General features: G+C 45.7%; 2 protein-coding genes across 2 annotated transcripts in view; one reads left to right on the plus strand and one right to left on the minus strand.

Moving 5' to 3' along the window:
• The window catches only part of c5 (complement component 5), a 20,643-nt gene extending 5,270 nt beyond the window's left edge, over nucleotides 1-15,373 (plus strand). The window contains 23 exon segments of the mRNA XM_062416941.1: nucleotides 319-427; nucleotides 794-926; nucleotides 1,038-1,153; nucleotides 2,011-2,199; nucleotides 2,581-2,784; nucleotides 2,892-3,104; nucleotides 3,360-3,509; nucleotides 6,356-6,482; nucleotides 6,703-6,768; nucleotides 7,457-7,648; nucleotides 7,875-7,959; nucleotides 8,344-8,426; nucleotides 8,560-8,699; nucleotides 9,623-9,856; nucleotides 10,418-10,478; nucleotides 10,568-10,657; nucleotides 11,745-11,957; nucleotides 12,206-12,281; nucleotides 12,868-13,027; nucleotides 13,104-13,208; nucleotides 13,757-13,928; nucleotides 14,921-15,045; nucleotides 15,171-15,373. Coding sequence (XP_062272925.1) covers nucleotides 319-427; nucleotides 794-926; nucleotides 1,038-1,153; nucleotides 2,011-2,199; nucleotides 2,581-2,784; nucleotides 2,892-3,104; nucleotides 3,360-3,509; nucleotides 6,356-6,482; nucleotides 6,703-6,768; nucleotides 7,457-7,648; nucleotides 7,875-7,959; nucleotides 8,344-8,426; nucleotides 8,560-8,699; nucleotides 9,623-9,856; nucleotides 10,418-10,478; nucleotides 10,568-10,657; nucleotides 11,745-11,957; nucleotides 12,206-12,281; nucleotides 12,868-13,027; nucleotides 13,104-13,208; nucleotides 13,757-13,928; nucleotides 14,921-15,045; nucleotides 15,171-15,347 — 3,220 coding nt within the window. The 3' untranslated portion in view covers nucleotides 15,348-15,373.
• The window catches only part of LOC133979436 (uncharacterized), a 1,726,912-nt gene that overhangs the window by 1,550,439 nt on the left and 161,094 nt on the right, over nucleotides 1-15,379 (minus strand). The gene's annotated exons all lie outside the window — the stretch shown is intronic.

The following is a 15,379-nucleotide window of genomic DNA, read 5'->3' on the forward strand; positions in this document are numbered from 1 at the left end:
TGCATAACTCACCTGTTACCTGTGTCTGATACATAACTCACCTGTTACCTGTGTCTGATGCATAACTCACCTGTTACCTGTGTCTGATACATAACTCACCTGTTACCTGTGTCTGATGCATAACTCACCTGTTACCTGTGTCTGATGCATAACTCACCTGTTACCTGTGTCTGATATATAACTCACCTGGTACCTGTGTCTGATACATAACCCACCTGTTACCTGTGTCTGATACATAACTCACCTGTTACCTGTGTCTGATACATAACTCACCTGGTACCTGTGTCTGATACATAACTCACCTGTTACCTGTGTCAGGTATTTCCATGGAGCTCCGGTAGCTAACGGCGAGGTGTTTCTGCGCTACGGCTACGTTGGCAAGAAGGACGCTCCGTTCATCATCCCGAACTCTGTAACCAGAGACAGAGTGAGTCACCGGACCTTTCTTCTTCTTCTTCTTCTTCTTCTTCTTCTTCTTCTTCTTCTTCTTCTTCTTCTTCTTCTTCTTCTTCTTCTTCTTCTGTGTCTCTCACGGTGTTTTTGGTTTTTGGACAGGAGTTACGGTTTTCTCACAGTTTGCAATTGTTCGGGACCTTGTCAGAAGCCAATTTCTGGGGCATTTTGAGAATTTTTTCCAAGCAGAGTCTCAAATCGCCGTAGCAACCGTTTGCTTATTTGCCTATTATTATTATTATTATTATCATCATTATTGTTATTATTATATGTTAAGATGTCTCACTGACAGTACTCATATATATTTAAATCTATTGTTATGTTTGTGTGTTTCCTTCAGTTGTCTTCGGCAGGTGAGGTGGACGTGACTCTCAACATGGAGGCGGTTCTGTCCAAACACACCGGACCCCAAGACCTCAACAGCCTGGTGGGGAAGTATCTGTATATCGCTATTCTGCTGCAGGAGGATACAGGTACATTTACTACAGTGTTTCCATGTGATTCTACTTTATACTTCCACTCCTCTGCTGGACACAATGGATAGTGGAACAAGCTTTTAAACCCCCCCCCCCTCTGACTTTAAGGTGGGATCAGCCAGGAGGCGGAGTTTGCAGGAGTGAAGTTTGTGAAATCCCCATACAGTCTGAGCCTGGTGTCCACGCCTCCTTTCATCAAACCTGGACTTCCCTATAACATCCAGGTGAGACGCTCTGAGACAGAAAGATACAAGACTGATTTAGCAAAATGTAGTTTCTCATATTTTGCCGTTCATCAATCAATCAAACTTTATTTGTAGCACTTAAAGCCCTTTTCATACATCACAATGCAACACATAGTGCTTTAACCTTCCTGTTGTCCTCGAGTGAAGGAATGAAGGAAGGATGGATGGAAAGCAGGAAGAAGGAAGGAAAGGAAAGGAAGAAAAGGAGGGAGGAAGGACAGATGCAAGGGAGGAAGAAGGAAGGAAAGGAGGGAGGGAAGGTAGGAAGGAAGGAAGGAAGGAGGGGCGTAAAGAAGGAGGGAGGGAGGGAGGGAGGAAGGAAGGAAGGACAGAAGGAAGGAAGAAAGGGGGATGGAGGAAGGAAAGAAGGACAGAAAGAGGGAGGGAGGAAGGACAGACGGAAGGAAGAAAGAGGGAGGGAGGAAGGAAAGAAGGAACAGTCAAAACAGACGGGGTCAATTTGACCCGGGAGGACGACACGAAGGTTAAATAGTCAGAACAAACAAACAAACAAACAATCAAACATAGGAAATCATTTAAAAACAGGAACTCAGGAAACGCTTTCATAACTCTCAAGAATCTGCAATGAGATTAAAATTTTAAAATAAATACATAAAGGTGAGAATAGAATAAAGTCACTGTAGAATAAAGTGAGTAAAACTGAAGATGGACATCAAAAATGGGTTATAAAGAAGAAACAATAAAATAGAATAAACAAAATAGTCCAAGTAGTGAAACAGGCAATAATGGTCATTCTGAGCAGTTACTGGCTGATTGACAAATCTTTTTAATAGTAAGAAATGATGTGCTTCAGTCTGTATATTCTCTCTCTCCAGGTGTTGGTGAAGGATCATCTGGACAAACCGGTGAACAGAATCCAGGTTCGTCTGGTGGAGCGACAGCTGTTCAGGCGGGGGAGAGACAGCGAGAACATGCCCTGTCCTGACAGCGCCTACAGCCAATCAGACGGCCTCGCTGTCTTCATCTGCAACACGCCGAGTGAGGCAGTCAAAGCTGTGCTGAAGGTGGTGGAGGGTTAGGGTTGGGGGGGGTTGGGGTTGGGGTTAGGGTTGGGGTTGGGATTGGGGTTGGGGTTGGGGTTGGGGTTAGGGTTGGGGTTGGGGTTGGGATTGGGGTTGGGGTTGGGGTTGGGGTTAGGGTTGGGGTTGGGGTTGGGGTTATGGTTGGTGTTGGTGTTGGTGTTGGGGTTTGGGGTTGGGGTTAGGGTTGGGGTTGGGGTTGGGGTTGGGGTTATGGTTGGTGTTGGTGTTGGGGTTAGGGTTGGGGTTAGGGTTGGGGGGGGTTGGGGTTGGGATTGGGGTTGGGGTTAGGGTTGGGGTTAGGGTTGGGTGGGGTTGGCCGCTGTTGTTTACCTGCTGTTGTTTACTGGTCTGTTTTTGACTCAGTTTGAGACAGATGACAGCAGACTCCCAGCAGCCAGTCAGGCCAGTCTGACGCTGGAGGCGTTGGCCTATAACTCTCCGAACCAGCGCTACCTGTACATCGACCCCCCGATGCCCGGCCGAGGCCTGCAGGTGGGACACTACGCCAGCATCAAGGTGTACTCAGCCACGCCGACCTACATATCTGTCACAACCTTCAGCTTCCTGGTGAGAAAACTGCTAATGTATGTCAAAGGTGTTGCTCCTGTTTCCATGGTTACCTGTGACATCATCCCTCCTCCTCTGCGTGTGTGTGTGTGTGTGTGTTACCTCAGGTTCTCTCTAAAGGGAAGGTGGTGGATTTTGGCAGTATAAAGTTCGTCTCCACCGCTGACAACAAACAGATGCTGCGCTTCCAGGTGACGAGCGCCATGGTCCCGTCCATCAGGGTGCTGGTCTACTACATCCTGTACGGGGAGGGGACGTCCGAGCTGGTGGCCGACTCCATCTGGCTGGACGTCAGAGACAAATGTGTCAGCGGACTTCAGGTACAGGAAGTTACACAAGCTCATGTGACAACTTCAAAACTACCTGACAGGTTTTCATAAAATATTGATATTCATAGTTAGCTAGGATTTACTTTTTATGGTTATGAAGCTAAGTTTCTGACATCTGAATGTGCAGATTGATGTGAAAGTCGTCTTTGTGTCTTTGTGTGTATGTGTGTTTGTGTGTTTGTGTATTTGTGTGTTTGTGTCTTTGTGTCTTTGTGTGTATGTGTGTTTGTATGTTTGTGTGAGCAGACTGAGGTGTCGTTCCCTGCACGGGACTACAGACCAAAGCAGAACCTCCGGCTGGACATTACGGCCAATCAGGAGGGCCTGGTGGCGCTGTCTGCCGTAGACTCCACCCTTTACACCATGCGGCCTAACTACCAAGACCCTGTTACCAAGGTAACACACACACACACACACACACACAATAGGAGTCCATTTTAGCTTTAATACAATACAATATACTTTATTGTCCCGCTACACAACGCCACAATGACAACAAACAAAACATCACCAGCCTTAACATCCCAACAACTATTACATATTAATTAATATTACACACAACACACACAATTCACCAATGGGAAAAACACATGCTAAAAGATCACCATAATAAAAGCACTATAAAATTATTATCTTCAGCCTTAAGCAGCATTTTTTAGGAGTTTGATGGAGGTTGGAACAAATGAATTCTTAAAACGGTTGAGTTTGCAGTTAGTGTCTCTATATCTATATCTGGCCGAGGGTAGGAGCTCATATTATGGGATGGCGCAGTCACTATCCTCTGGGCTTGCCTAAGAACAGTTTGTTTATACAGTTGCAAGAAAAAGTATGTGAACCCTTTGGGATTACTTGGAGTTCTGCATAAATTTGGCATAAAATGTGTTCTGATCTTCATCTAAGTCACAACAATAGACAAACACAGTCTTCTTAAACTAATACTGCACAAAAAATTATATGTTTTAATTTTTTTATTGAACACAACATGTAAACATTCACAGTGCAGGGTGGAAAAAGTATGTGAACCCCTCGGCTAATGACTTCTCCAAGAGGTAATTGGAGCCAGGAGTCAGCCAACCTTGAGTCCAATCAATGTGATGAGATTGCAGGTGTTGGTTAAAGCTGCCCTGCCCTATAAAAACACACACTAGTTTTGAGTTAGCTGTTCTCAAGAAGCATTGCCTGATGTGAACCATGCCTCGCACTAAAGAGCTCTCAGAAGACCTACGAACAAGAATTGTTGACTTACATGAAGCTGGAAAGGGTTACAAAAGTATCTCTAAAAGCCTACAAATGGAGAAAGTTCAGCACTGTTGCTACTCTCCCTAGGCGTGGTCGTCCTGTAAATATGACCGCAAGAGCACAGCGCAGAATGCTCAATGAGGTGAAAAAGAATCCTAGAGTTTCAGCTAAAGACTTACAAAGATCTCTGGCACATGCTAACATTTTTGTTGACGAATCTACAATAAGGAAAACATTAAACAAGAATGGAGTTCATGGGAGGACACCACGGAGGAAGCCTCTGCTGTCAAAGAAAAACATTGCTGCACGTTTGAAGTTTGCAAAAGAGCAACTGGATGTTCCACAGAACTACTGGCAAAATATTCTGTGGACAGATGAATCCAAAATTGAGTTGTTTGGAAGGAACACACAACGCTATGTGTGGAGAAAAAAAGGCACAGCACACCAACATCAAAACCTCATCCCAACTGTGAAATATGGTGGAGGGGGCATCATGGTTTGGGGCTGCTTTGCTGCCTCAGGGCCTGGATGGATTGCTGTCATCGACGGAAAAATGAATTCCCAATTGTATCAAAACATTTTGCAGGAAAAGCTAAACAGAGGATGGGTGATGCAACAGGACAACGACCCAAAGCATAAAAGTAAATCAACAACAGAATGGCCCAGTCAGAGTCCTTACCTCAACCCGATTGAGATGCTGTGGCATGTCCTCAAGAGAGCAATTCACACCAGACATCCCAAGAATATTGCTGAACTGAAACAGTTTTGTAAAGAGGAATGGTCCAAAATTCCTCCTGACCGTTGTGCAGGTCTGATCTGCAACTACAGGAAACGTTTGGTTGAGGTTATTGCTGCCAAAGGAGGGTCAACCAGTTATTAAATCCAAAGGTTCACATACTTTTTCCACCCTGCACTGTGAATATTTATGTATTTTATGTTGTGTTCAATAAAAAATTAAAACATATAATTTTCTGTGCAGTATTAGTTTAAGCAGACTGTGTTTGTCTATTGTTTTGACTTAGATGAAGATTAAAACACATTTTATGCCCAATTTATGCAGAAATCCAAGTAATCCCAAAGGGTTCACATACTTTTTCTTGCAACTGTATATAGACTGCAAGGTCTGATAGTTACTTCTTCCTATCACCTTCATGACCGTGTGCACCAGACGAGTGAGTTTAGTTTTCAGTTTTGCAGTAAGGTTGTAATACCAGGCTGATATCCCATATCTAAGCTCTCTAGTACTGCCTGGTAAAATAAAAACATTTGTAAACTTTTGTCCAAACCATACACTCTCAGTCTTTGATGTAAACGGGAACACAGACTTTCAACATGGACATTCCAACTAAAAGTGTCATCTAAGTGACTCCCAGATACTTGTATGAGCTGACCTGTGATGTGTCTTGATCATTGAGTTGAGAGTGAAGAATCTTCAGAACACACTGCTGATGCTTTCAATGCTTTTTATTGAAATTGAGCATCACAGAGAACTGTCTGCAGTACAGTCCAGAATTTCCCAGTCAAATTGAAGACCTCAGCTCATGCAGCGAGAACCCTAAGATGCATGATGTTACGCTGAGGCCAGGAAAATCCCAAACCTCTCCTGTGTGTGTCGGGGCTTTAATACCCACATTAAGGCAGACTTCAGATGTAAACATGACCATCTAAGTGCAGAAAGCAGACACATGAACCCTTAAAAGGAGTTATCATATACATCCTTCCAAGCATAGGAAAAACCCACTGCATCACAAGGCTGATGCACAGAGAGTGTATCACATGAACATATAAGGAGATAAATACGAAATACACTACACCTGCTCAATGGGTGAGTCATGTATGACAACAGGACCATAGTCCCCTACTGATCTCGGGTCTAAGACCATCTCTTTAGTTTTTTTGAAATTCAAAATGAGATGGTGAGCATCACACCATTGCACAAAGTTGGATAAGTCGTTGGTTAATCTGTAACCTGCTCAGTAACGGGGGGGTACGGTGGCCTGCAGGTGCTGCGTCACATCGAGCAGAGCGACCAGGGCTGCGGAGGAGGCGGCGGCAAAGACAGCGCAGATGTCTTCCGATTGGCCGGCCTCACCTTCTCCACCAATGCCAACGCCCACCCATCAGCCAGCAGTATGTCAATCAATCAGTTTACTTCCCTTATTATCCCTCTTCTTCAGATATCTCATCTTATTTTTCTGTTTTAATGGACGGCTGACTCTAATGAACTGTGTAATGGAGGTGGTCGTAAATGTGTGTGTGTGTGTGTGTGTGTGTGTGTGTGTGTGTGTGTGTGTGTGTGTGTGTGTGTGTGTGTGTGTGTGTGTGTGTGTGTGTGTGTGTGTGTGTGTAGATGAGGCGTGTACAGCAGCAGTGCGTCCAAAACGAGCTCTGACTGACGAGGAGAAGATGAAAAAAGGTGAGACTCAACCTGAAGAAAACAGTAGATAACAGGTGTATAACAGTAGATAACAGGTGTATAACAGTATAAACAGGTGTATAACAGTAGATAACAGTAGATAACAGGTGTATAACAGTAGATAACAGTAGATAACAGGTGTATAACAGTAGATAACAGGTGTATAACAGTAGATAACAGGTGTATAACAGTAGATAACAGGTGTATAACAATAGATAACAGGTGTATAACAGTAGATAACAATAGATAACAGGTGTATAACAGTAGATAACAGGTGTATAACAATAGATAACAGGTGTATAACAGTAGATAACAATAGATAACAGGTGTATAACAGTAGATAACAGGTGTATAACAATAGATAACAGGTGTATAACAGTAGATAACAGGTGTATAACAATAGATAACAGGTGTATAACAGTAGATAACAATAGATAACAGGTGTATAACAGTAGATAACAGGTGTATAACAATAGATAACAGGTGTATAACAGTAGATAACAGGTGTATAACAGTAGATAACAATAGATAACAGGTGTATAACAGTAGATAACAGGTGTATAACAATAGATAACAGGTGTATAACAGTAGATAACAGGTGTATAACAGTAGATAACAGTAGATAACAGGTGTATAACAATAGATAACAGGTGTATAACAGTAGATAACAGGTGTTTATATTCTGCAGCAAAGAGTTACGGCCCCCGTAAGACGTGCTGTGAGCATGGGATGAAATACATCCCAAAGAGCGTCACCTGCCATCAGTTTTCCAAGCAGGTGTTCAAGAAACATCCGCCCTGCCAGCAAGTGTTCAGAGAGTGCTGCGAGTTCATCCAGCGGCACCTGGACCTGGACCAGAACCTGATCCTGGGACGACACGGTCAGAACAGAGACTCAGAACACACACAGGACTTATATTCACTATATTCTACTGCAGTCAGAGGGGGAAGAAGTTATTAAAGCTCCAATACAACAATAGAACAACTTTATATGTGTGTGTGTGTGTGTGTGTGTGTGTGTGTGTGTGTGTGTGTGTGTGTGTGTGTGTGCGTGTGTGTGTGTGCGTGTGTGTGTGTGTGTGTGTGTGTGTGTGTGTGTGTGTGCAGACATGGGAGCTGACTTCGATCAGGCTCCTTCTCTGGTACGGAGCTACTTCCCAGAGAGCTGGCTGTGGGAGGTTCAGCGCGCTAGGTGAGACAAACACACACACACACACACACACACACACACACACACACACACACACACACACACACACACACACACACACACAGCTTCTGTTTGTCTCTGATTTGATTTATTTCGAACATGTTTGAGTAACACAAAAAAAGTAATCTAAGAAACAAACAAACAAACAAAACCAATGAGAACAGTCAAAACAACAATAATAATGTGAACCCAACATGTCCGAAAAGGAGTAGGATGAAGCATATGCTTATCTAAACCTAACCCTTCTCCGCTGCTCAATTAACAACCAGTCTTCCCATACACAGGTTTTAATGGAGGTCAAATAGATGAAGAATCAATGAAAGCAGAGTTACTATAGTTACTGTAACTGAGTTACTGTGTTTTCAGTCCCGGTCAGCAGTCGGTCAGCAGGACTCTACCTGACTCTCTCACCACCTGGGAGATCAAAGCCATCGGCATGTTCAAGACCGGTGAGATCCGTCCCTCTTCTTCTCCTTCACTCTCACTTCTACTGGTTATCGTAGCACCTCTCCTTATATCTCTGTGTTCCTGATGACTGTTCACCTTCTCAACTGCAGCTGTGTGAACTGTGCTCTCCTCCAGGTATGTGTGTCTCAGAGCCAGTGAAGGTGCCGGTCACCCTGCCGCTCAGTGTAGACGTCCCGCTGCCCTATCAGGTGGTCCGAGGAGAGCAGCTGGAGCTCAGAGGCTCAGTGTACAACCGGCTGACCGACGTCACCAAGGTACCAAACACTGAACCCTTCCCATCAGTCTCTGCCAGGGGCAGAGACTGAGTCCGATCAGGCTGCATATTGCTGTAGGAAAAAAGCTTTTATTGAATCTGGTAGTCCAGGTTTTGAGGGATCTGTATCGCCTCCCAGAGGGCAGAAGGTGGAACAGTCTGTGACGATGGCTGAGGCTCTGCTGAGATAGCGCCAACTGGTGATGTCATCAAGGGAGGGGAGAGAACAGCTGATGATTTCTTGGGCAGTTTTTATTACCCAGCATGCCAGACTGTGATGCAGTACACCAGTCATAGACTGTATATAAGAAATGGACGTAACATCCGTGACGTCACCCATTGGTTTGTGGACTGCTGCTCGGAGGCCAATAGTTTCGGATCTGAGCAGCGCCATCTTGAAAATTTCAGGTGCATGCTGGGAAAAATAAAAACAGGGATTCTACTTATATGGGCATCAGGAGGAGCATGAGGCGCCCTCCTGAACCTGTGAACCAATCAACCTGTCAATCACCACGTAGCCACGCCCTAATGCATACCCTGCTTTATCGTCACATATAAAATCAGGGAGGCCAAAATGTCCCAAATGAACATCATACTGCATTGAAGAAGGCTTTAAACTAGCGATTGAGACCATAAACACATTTTGAAAACGTTTACTGAGGTTAGAAATCAAGTGAGAAGTTGGTGAATTCTCCATTGACTTGTATAGAGACGGAAGTCCTTTTGACACCAAAACGGTCGCCCCCTGGTGGCCTTTTGATAGAATGCAGTTTTAAGTTACTTCCGCGTTGGCCTCATTTCAGAGGACCAGAACTCCCCGCCTGGTACCATTATGCTTTCAATGGCAGAACAGTAGAATAGCACCAGCACCTGTATATTCTATTGTCTTACCTTTGCTGTTTTATGTTTCTGTCGCCTCCTCAGTACTGCGTGACGCTGACGGTCGGTCCAGAGATCTGTCTGCTTCAGTCCCAGCCGGCAGCTGGAGGGGGGGGGCTTCACTCCACCACCTGTGACTGGAGCTCCCTGCATCCAGGAGACGTGCGGAAGGTGAGCTTCACCCTGATGGGCCTGGAGCACGGAGAGCACACCCTCACCTTCACCCTGAGGACACGAAATGGACGTAAAGATGTGCTGGAGAAGAAGCTCCGTGTGGTGGTAAGCTAGAGGATGGATAGAGGAGATGAAATGAGCTCAGTGTCTGAGTCTCATGTAGATGTCTGGAGCTAGTTTAAGCTTCCTGTCGTCCTCCCGGGTCAAATTGATCCCGTCTGTTTTGACTGTTCCTTCTTTCCTCCCTTCCTTCCTTCCTCCCTCCCTCCTTCTCTCTCTCTTTCCTCCCTTCCTCCTTTCCTTCCTCCATCCCCCGTTCTTCCTTCTGTCCTTCCTTCCTCCCTCCCTCCTTTTCTCTCTCTTTCCTCCCTCCTCCCTTCCTTCCTCCCTCCTTCTTTCCTTCCCTCCTTCCTTCCTTCCTTTCCTTCCTCCCTTCCTTCTTTCCTCCCTCCCTCCTTCTCTCTTTCTTTCCTCCCACCTACCTACATCCCTTCCTTCTTTCCTCTGTCCTTCTTTCCTTCCTCCCTCCTTTCCTTCCTTTTTCCTCCCTTTTTTCTTCAATATCGGGACTGATACCGATACCAATATCGGATCGGTGCATCCCTATGCTGAACTGCTTACTGAATGTAACCTGAGATCTTTACCGTGTGTGTTGGTTGTCTGCAGCCTGAAGGAGTGAGGCAGGAGGATTATTCTGGAGGGAGACTCGACCCGCAGGGACTCTACGGTACGTTTGCACCAGGACGTTCAGCTGTGTGTTTGATGCTGTCCGTGTTTGCTGAAGTGTTTCTGTTCGCTGTGTTTTTGCTGTTTTAGGGTCAGAGAAGAGATCAGTGGAGCTGAAGAACAAACCGCCGCCCAACATCGTTCCCAAAACATCTGTAGACAGATTCCTGACTATCAACGGTAAGATGAGCTGCTAATCAATGTGACTCATTCAGGTTTTCTACTTTTAGATTTTAAAGTATTTTGTCAATATTGAGATTACTGACAGATCCTAAAAACAACCATTTATAAATTATGTAAAATTTGTTAAAAATCATAGTGTTCAGGTGGGGAGGTCCGGTCCTCTGAAATGATGCCAACGCATAAGTAATTTAAAACTGCATTCTATCAAAAGGCCACCAGGGGGCGACCGTTTTGGTGTCAAAAGGACTTCCGTCTCTATACAAGTCAATGGAGAATTCACCAACTTCTCACTTGATTTCTAACCTCAGTAAACGTTTTCAAAATGTGTTTATGGTCTCAATCAAAATGGACGTAACATCCGTGACGTCACCCATTGGTTTGTGGACTGCTGCTCGGAGGCCAATAGTTTCGGATCTGAGCAGCGCCATCTTGAAAATTTCAGGTGCATTCTGGGAAAAATAAAAACATGGATTCTACTTATATGGGCATCAGGAGGAGCATGAGGCGCCCTCCTGAACCTGTGAACCAATCAACCTGTCAATCACCACGTAGCCACGCCCTAATGCATACCCTGCTTTATCGTCACATATAAAATCAGGGAGGCCAAAATGTCCCAAATGAACATCATACTGCATTGAAGAAGGCTTTAAACTAGCGATTGAGACCATAAACACATTTTGAAAACGTTTACTGAGGTTAGAAATCAAGTGAGAAGTTGGTGAATTCTCCATTGACTTGAATAGAGACGGAAGTCCTTTTGACACCAAAACGGTCGCCCCCTGGTGGCCTTTTGATAGAATGCAGTATTAAGTTACTTCCTCGTTGGCCTCATTTCAGAGGACCGGGACTCCCCGCCTGCTAATGTGGCACAAAAATAACTCTATAACGTATCTTATGAGTAAATGTGATAAAAACTGATATCAGTAAGTTAAGTTAATAAGAGAGGGGGCCTATATTAACTATAATAAGTTAATATAGGCTTTTAGATGAAGGGCAAGTACCTCAAAAATAAAGAAAGGCACCTGAGCAAATGTAGCAAACAGCTGCTGCCTATCAGTCATGTGATGTGTGTTCTGGTCATCAGGTGAGGTTCTGGGTGAAGTCCTGTCTGTGATGCACAGCCCCGAAGGCCTCCGGCAGCTGGTCAACCTACCGGCAGGCTCGGCGGAGGCGGAGCTTGGCGGGCTCCTCCCCCTGGTGCAGGTGTACCGATACCTGGAGACCACGGGGAGCTGGGGAGTCCTCGGTACCGACATCCAGAAGAACTCACGAGATCTGAAACAGAAGATCAGAGAGGGTGAGGACAGACGGGCGTGTGTGTGTGTGTGTGTGTGTAGGTATGACTTTACACAGTTGATGTCCAAATTGGGGAAAAGCTGATTTTTTGGCTCAGTGGATACGGTTAGGTTAAAAAATGAATGTAAGTCAATATAAAAAAGTGACTTAAATAAACCTTTGTGTGTGTGTGTGTGTGTTTGTGTGTGTGTGTTTGTGTGTTTGTGTGTTTGTGTGTGTGTGTGTGTGTGTGTGTGTGTGTGTGTGCAGGTGTGGTCAGTATCAGCTCGTTCAGAGGTGGAGACTCCAGCTACAGCATGTGGATGAAGAGAGAAGCCAGCACCTGGTCAGAACACACACACACACACACAGAACACACACACACACACACACACACACAGACACACACACACACACACACACACACACACACACACACACAGACACAGGAGTCAATTAAAAGACGAGTTCACAATTCATCAAGTGTGTCTTAACCCTGCTGTTGTCCTCGAGTCAAGGAAGGAAGGGAGGAAGAAGGAAGGAAAGGAGGAAGGAAAGGAGGGAGGAAGGAAGGAAGGGAGGAAGGAAAGGAAAGGAAAGAAGGAAGGGAGGAAGGAAAAGAAAGAAGGAAGGAAAGGAAGGAAGTACGGAGGAAAGAAGGAAGGAAGGAAGGAAGGAGGGAAGGAAAGGAGGGAGGGAAGGAGGGAGGGAAGAAGGAAGGAAGGAAGGAAAGGAGGAAGGAAGGAAGGAAGAAAGGTAGGAGGGAGGGAGGGACAGTCAAAACAGACGGGTCAATTTGATCCACCAGTCATAGAAACTCATCATTATTTCATTCTCATAATATTCTGTGAAAACTCTGACCAATCACATCACCCCCCCCCCCCCCCTCTCTCTCTCTCTCTCTCTCTCTGCCCCCCCCCCCCACCCCCCAGGCTGACAGCTCTGGCAGTGAAGACCCTGTCTCTAGTGGACCAGGTTCTGGTTGTGGACCATCAGGATCTCTCTGAGTCCGTGTCCTGGTTGATCAGCAGCGCTCAGAAACCTGACGGATCCTTCAGTGAGAAATCCTCCTTCAGACCCAACAAGATCCTGGTGAGCCCCGCCCTCCTCTCAGGGAACCAATCAGATCAGAGGAAAGTCTGACATGCTGTGTTCTTATTGGCTGCAGGCTGAGGGGACCGACGCCGTCGACCAATCGGTGTATCTGACGTCCTTCGTGCTGATCGCCTTAAAGAGAGCCACGAGCATCAAAGACCCGATCCTGCAGCTCCGAGTGAGACATCCTCCTCTTCCTCCTTCATCCTCCTCTTCTTCCTTCATCCTCCTCTACCTCCTTCATCCTCCTCCTCTTCATCCTCCTCCTCTTCCTCCTTCATCCTCTTCCTCCTTCATCCTCCTCCTCTTCTCCCTCCTCCTCTTCCTCCTCCTCTCCCTCCTCCTTCATCCTCCTCCTTCCTCCTTCATCCTCCTCTTCCTCCTCCTTTCTGACCTTCCTCTTCCTCCTCCTCCACTTCCTCCTTCATGCTCCTCTTCCTCCTCCTATCTGACCTTCCTCTTCCTCCTCCTCCACTTCCTCCTTCATCTTCCTGTTCCTCTTTCATCCTCCTCTTCCTCTTTCACCCTCCTCTTCTTCCTCCTCTTCCTCCTTCATCATTTTCCTCCTCTTCCTCCTTCACCCTCCTCTTCTTCCTCCTCTTCCTCCTTCACCCTCCTCTACATCCTTCATCTTCACTCATCCTCCTCTTCCTCCTTCATCTTCCCTCATCCTACTTCATCCACCTCTTCCTCCTCTCTGACCTTCCTCCTCCTCCTCTTCCTCAGTCACATGATGACAGCATGAGTTTGGCAGCAGACTACATTTCCCAGCATGCCCTGACAGTGAAGAGTGTGTATGTGCGAGCGGTGGCGGCGTACGCGATGACGCTTCATGACCCCAACGATGTGATGGCGAGTCAGCTGCTCACGAGCCTGGAGAACCTGGCCCGGCAGAAAGGTGTGTGTGTGTGTGTGTGTGTGTATGTGTGTGTGTGTGTGTGTGTGTGTGTGTGTGTGTGTGTGTAGAACCTCTGATCTCTACAATTCACCCTTGAAAACAAACTGAAATGTTTAAAAATGTAAATAACGTGATTGCATAATGTTCACATCCTCTTATAGTGTGAGATGTGTTAAATAGTCACCTGCCATTTTGTTGTTTAGGTTAAAATGTTTTTAATAAGGTAATGGCTCTAAAATGTTAGAGAGATCAACCAGGCATAGAAACTCATCATTATTCCATTCTCATAATATTCTGTGAAAACTCTGACCAATCATATCATTCAGTCCGACTGTTATGATTGGCTGAGCGACCTGCCTGTTTCCCCCTTCTGCATTACGTAATCGCGCACCCACACCCGGGAGAGAGTCTGTTGTGGATCCACGGCTTCCACCTCCAGCCACTCTCACGGGGAAAAAGTATAGAAAACTATATATATATATAGTGCGCGTTGGCGGAGGGGAAGGGAGTGCGGGGGGGGGGACATAGGAGGGAGGAGGGGTTGTTGCTGTTCACGTTTTTTCAAAGTGCTGCGTGAAATGCAAGAAAGGTAAGAGTAGCTTTAATTAAAGTGACTCTGATTAACCCTAAATAAAGCTCGGCTGTCCTCGGAGGATTTCTGCCAGCAAAGAGCTTCCAAAGCATCAAAGGTATTATTGAAGGTATCAGTCAGTAGAGAACATTAGATCTACCATGGACCACAGTGAAGACAGTCAGTAACAAGTGGAGATAATACGGAACAACAGAGACGTTACCACTGAACTTACAGTGAATTTAAACATGTTTTCCACAGAATGACCCCAACCCTAACCCAAAATACACTGCGACTTATACACCTGTTTTTACAGTAAGTCTTTGTAATGTAAAGTGATCATGATCTGCTGTGTGTGTGTGTGTGTCTGTGTGTGTGTGTCTGTGTGTGTGTGTGTGTGTGTGTGTGTGTGTGTGTGTAGGACACCCTGCTGTGCTCAGGTACTGGCAGGAGACCAGCGTGACAGCTGATTGGCTGAAACCCGACCAATCCAGCGGTCTGACGGTGGAGACGACAGCGTACGTCCTGCTGACTGTGCTGCTCAAGGTGCTGCTATCTCCTATTGGTTCTCTTGTTTCCATGGTAACAACATACAATAATATGTGTTTGTAACTTGTAAGTACTGAGCATGTGCAGTAGCGAGGCTCAGCTGGATTGTTTTTGTGTTAAAGGGAAGGATCCAGTACGCCAGCCCCATCCTCACCTGGCTGACCCAGGACCAGCACTATGGAGACGGGTTTCTACTCTGTACAGGTACACACACACACACACACACACACACACACACACACACACACACACACACACACACACACACACACACACATTCACACAATCAATCAATCTAATCTTTATTTGTAAAGCGCCAAATCACAACAAA

The sequence above is a fragment of the Scomber scombrus genome, chromosome 4 (assembly GCF_963691925.1).
Source record: "Scomber scombrus chromosome 4, fScoSco1.1, whole genome shotgun sequence".
Classification (NCBI taxonomy): domain Eukaryota; kingdom Metazoa; phylum Chordata; class Actinopteri; order Scombriformes; family Scombridae; genus Scomber; species Scomber scombrus.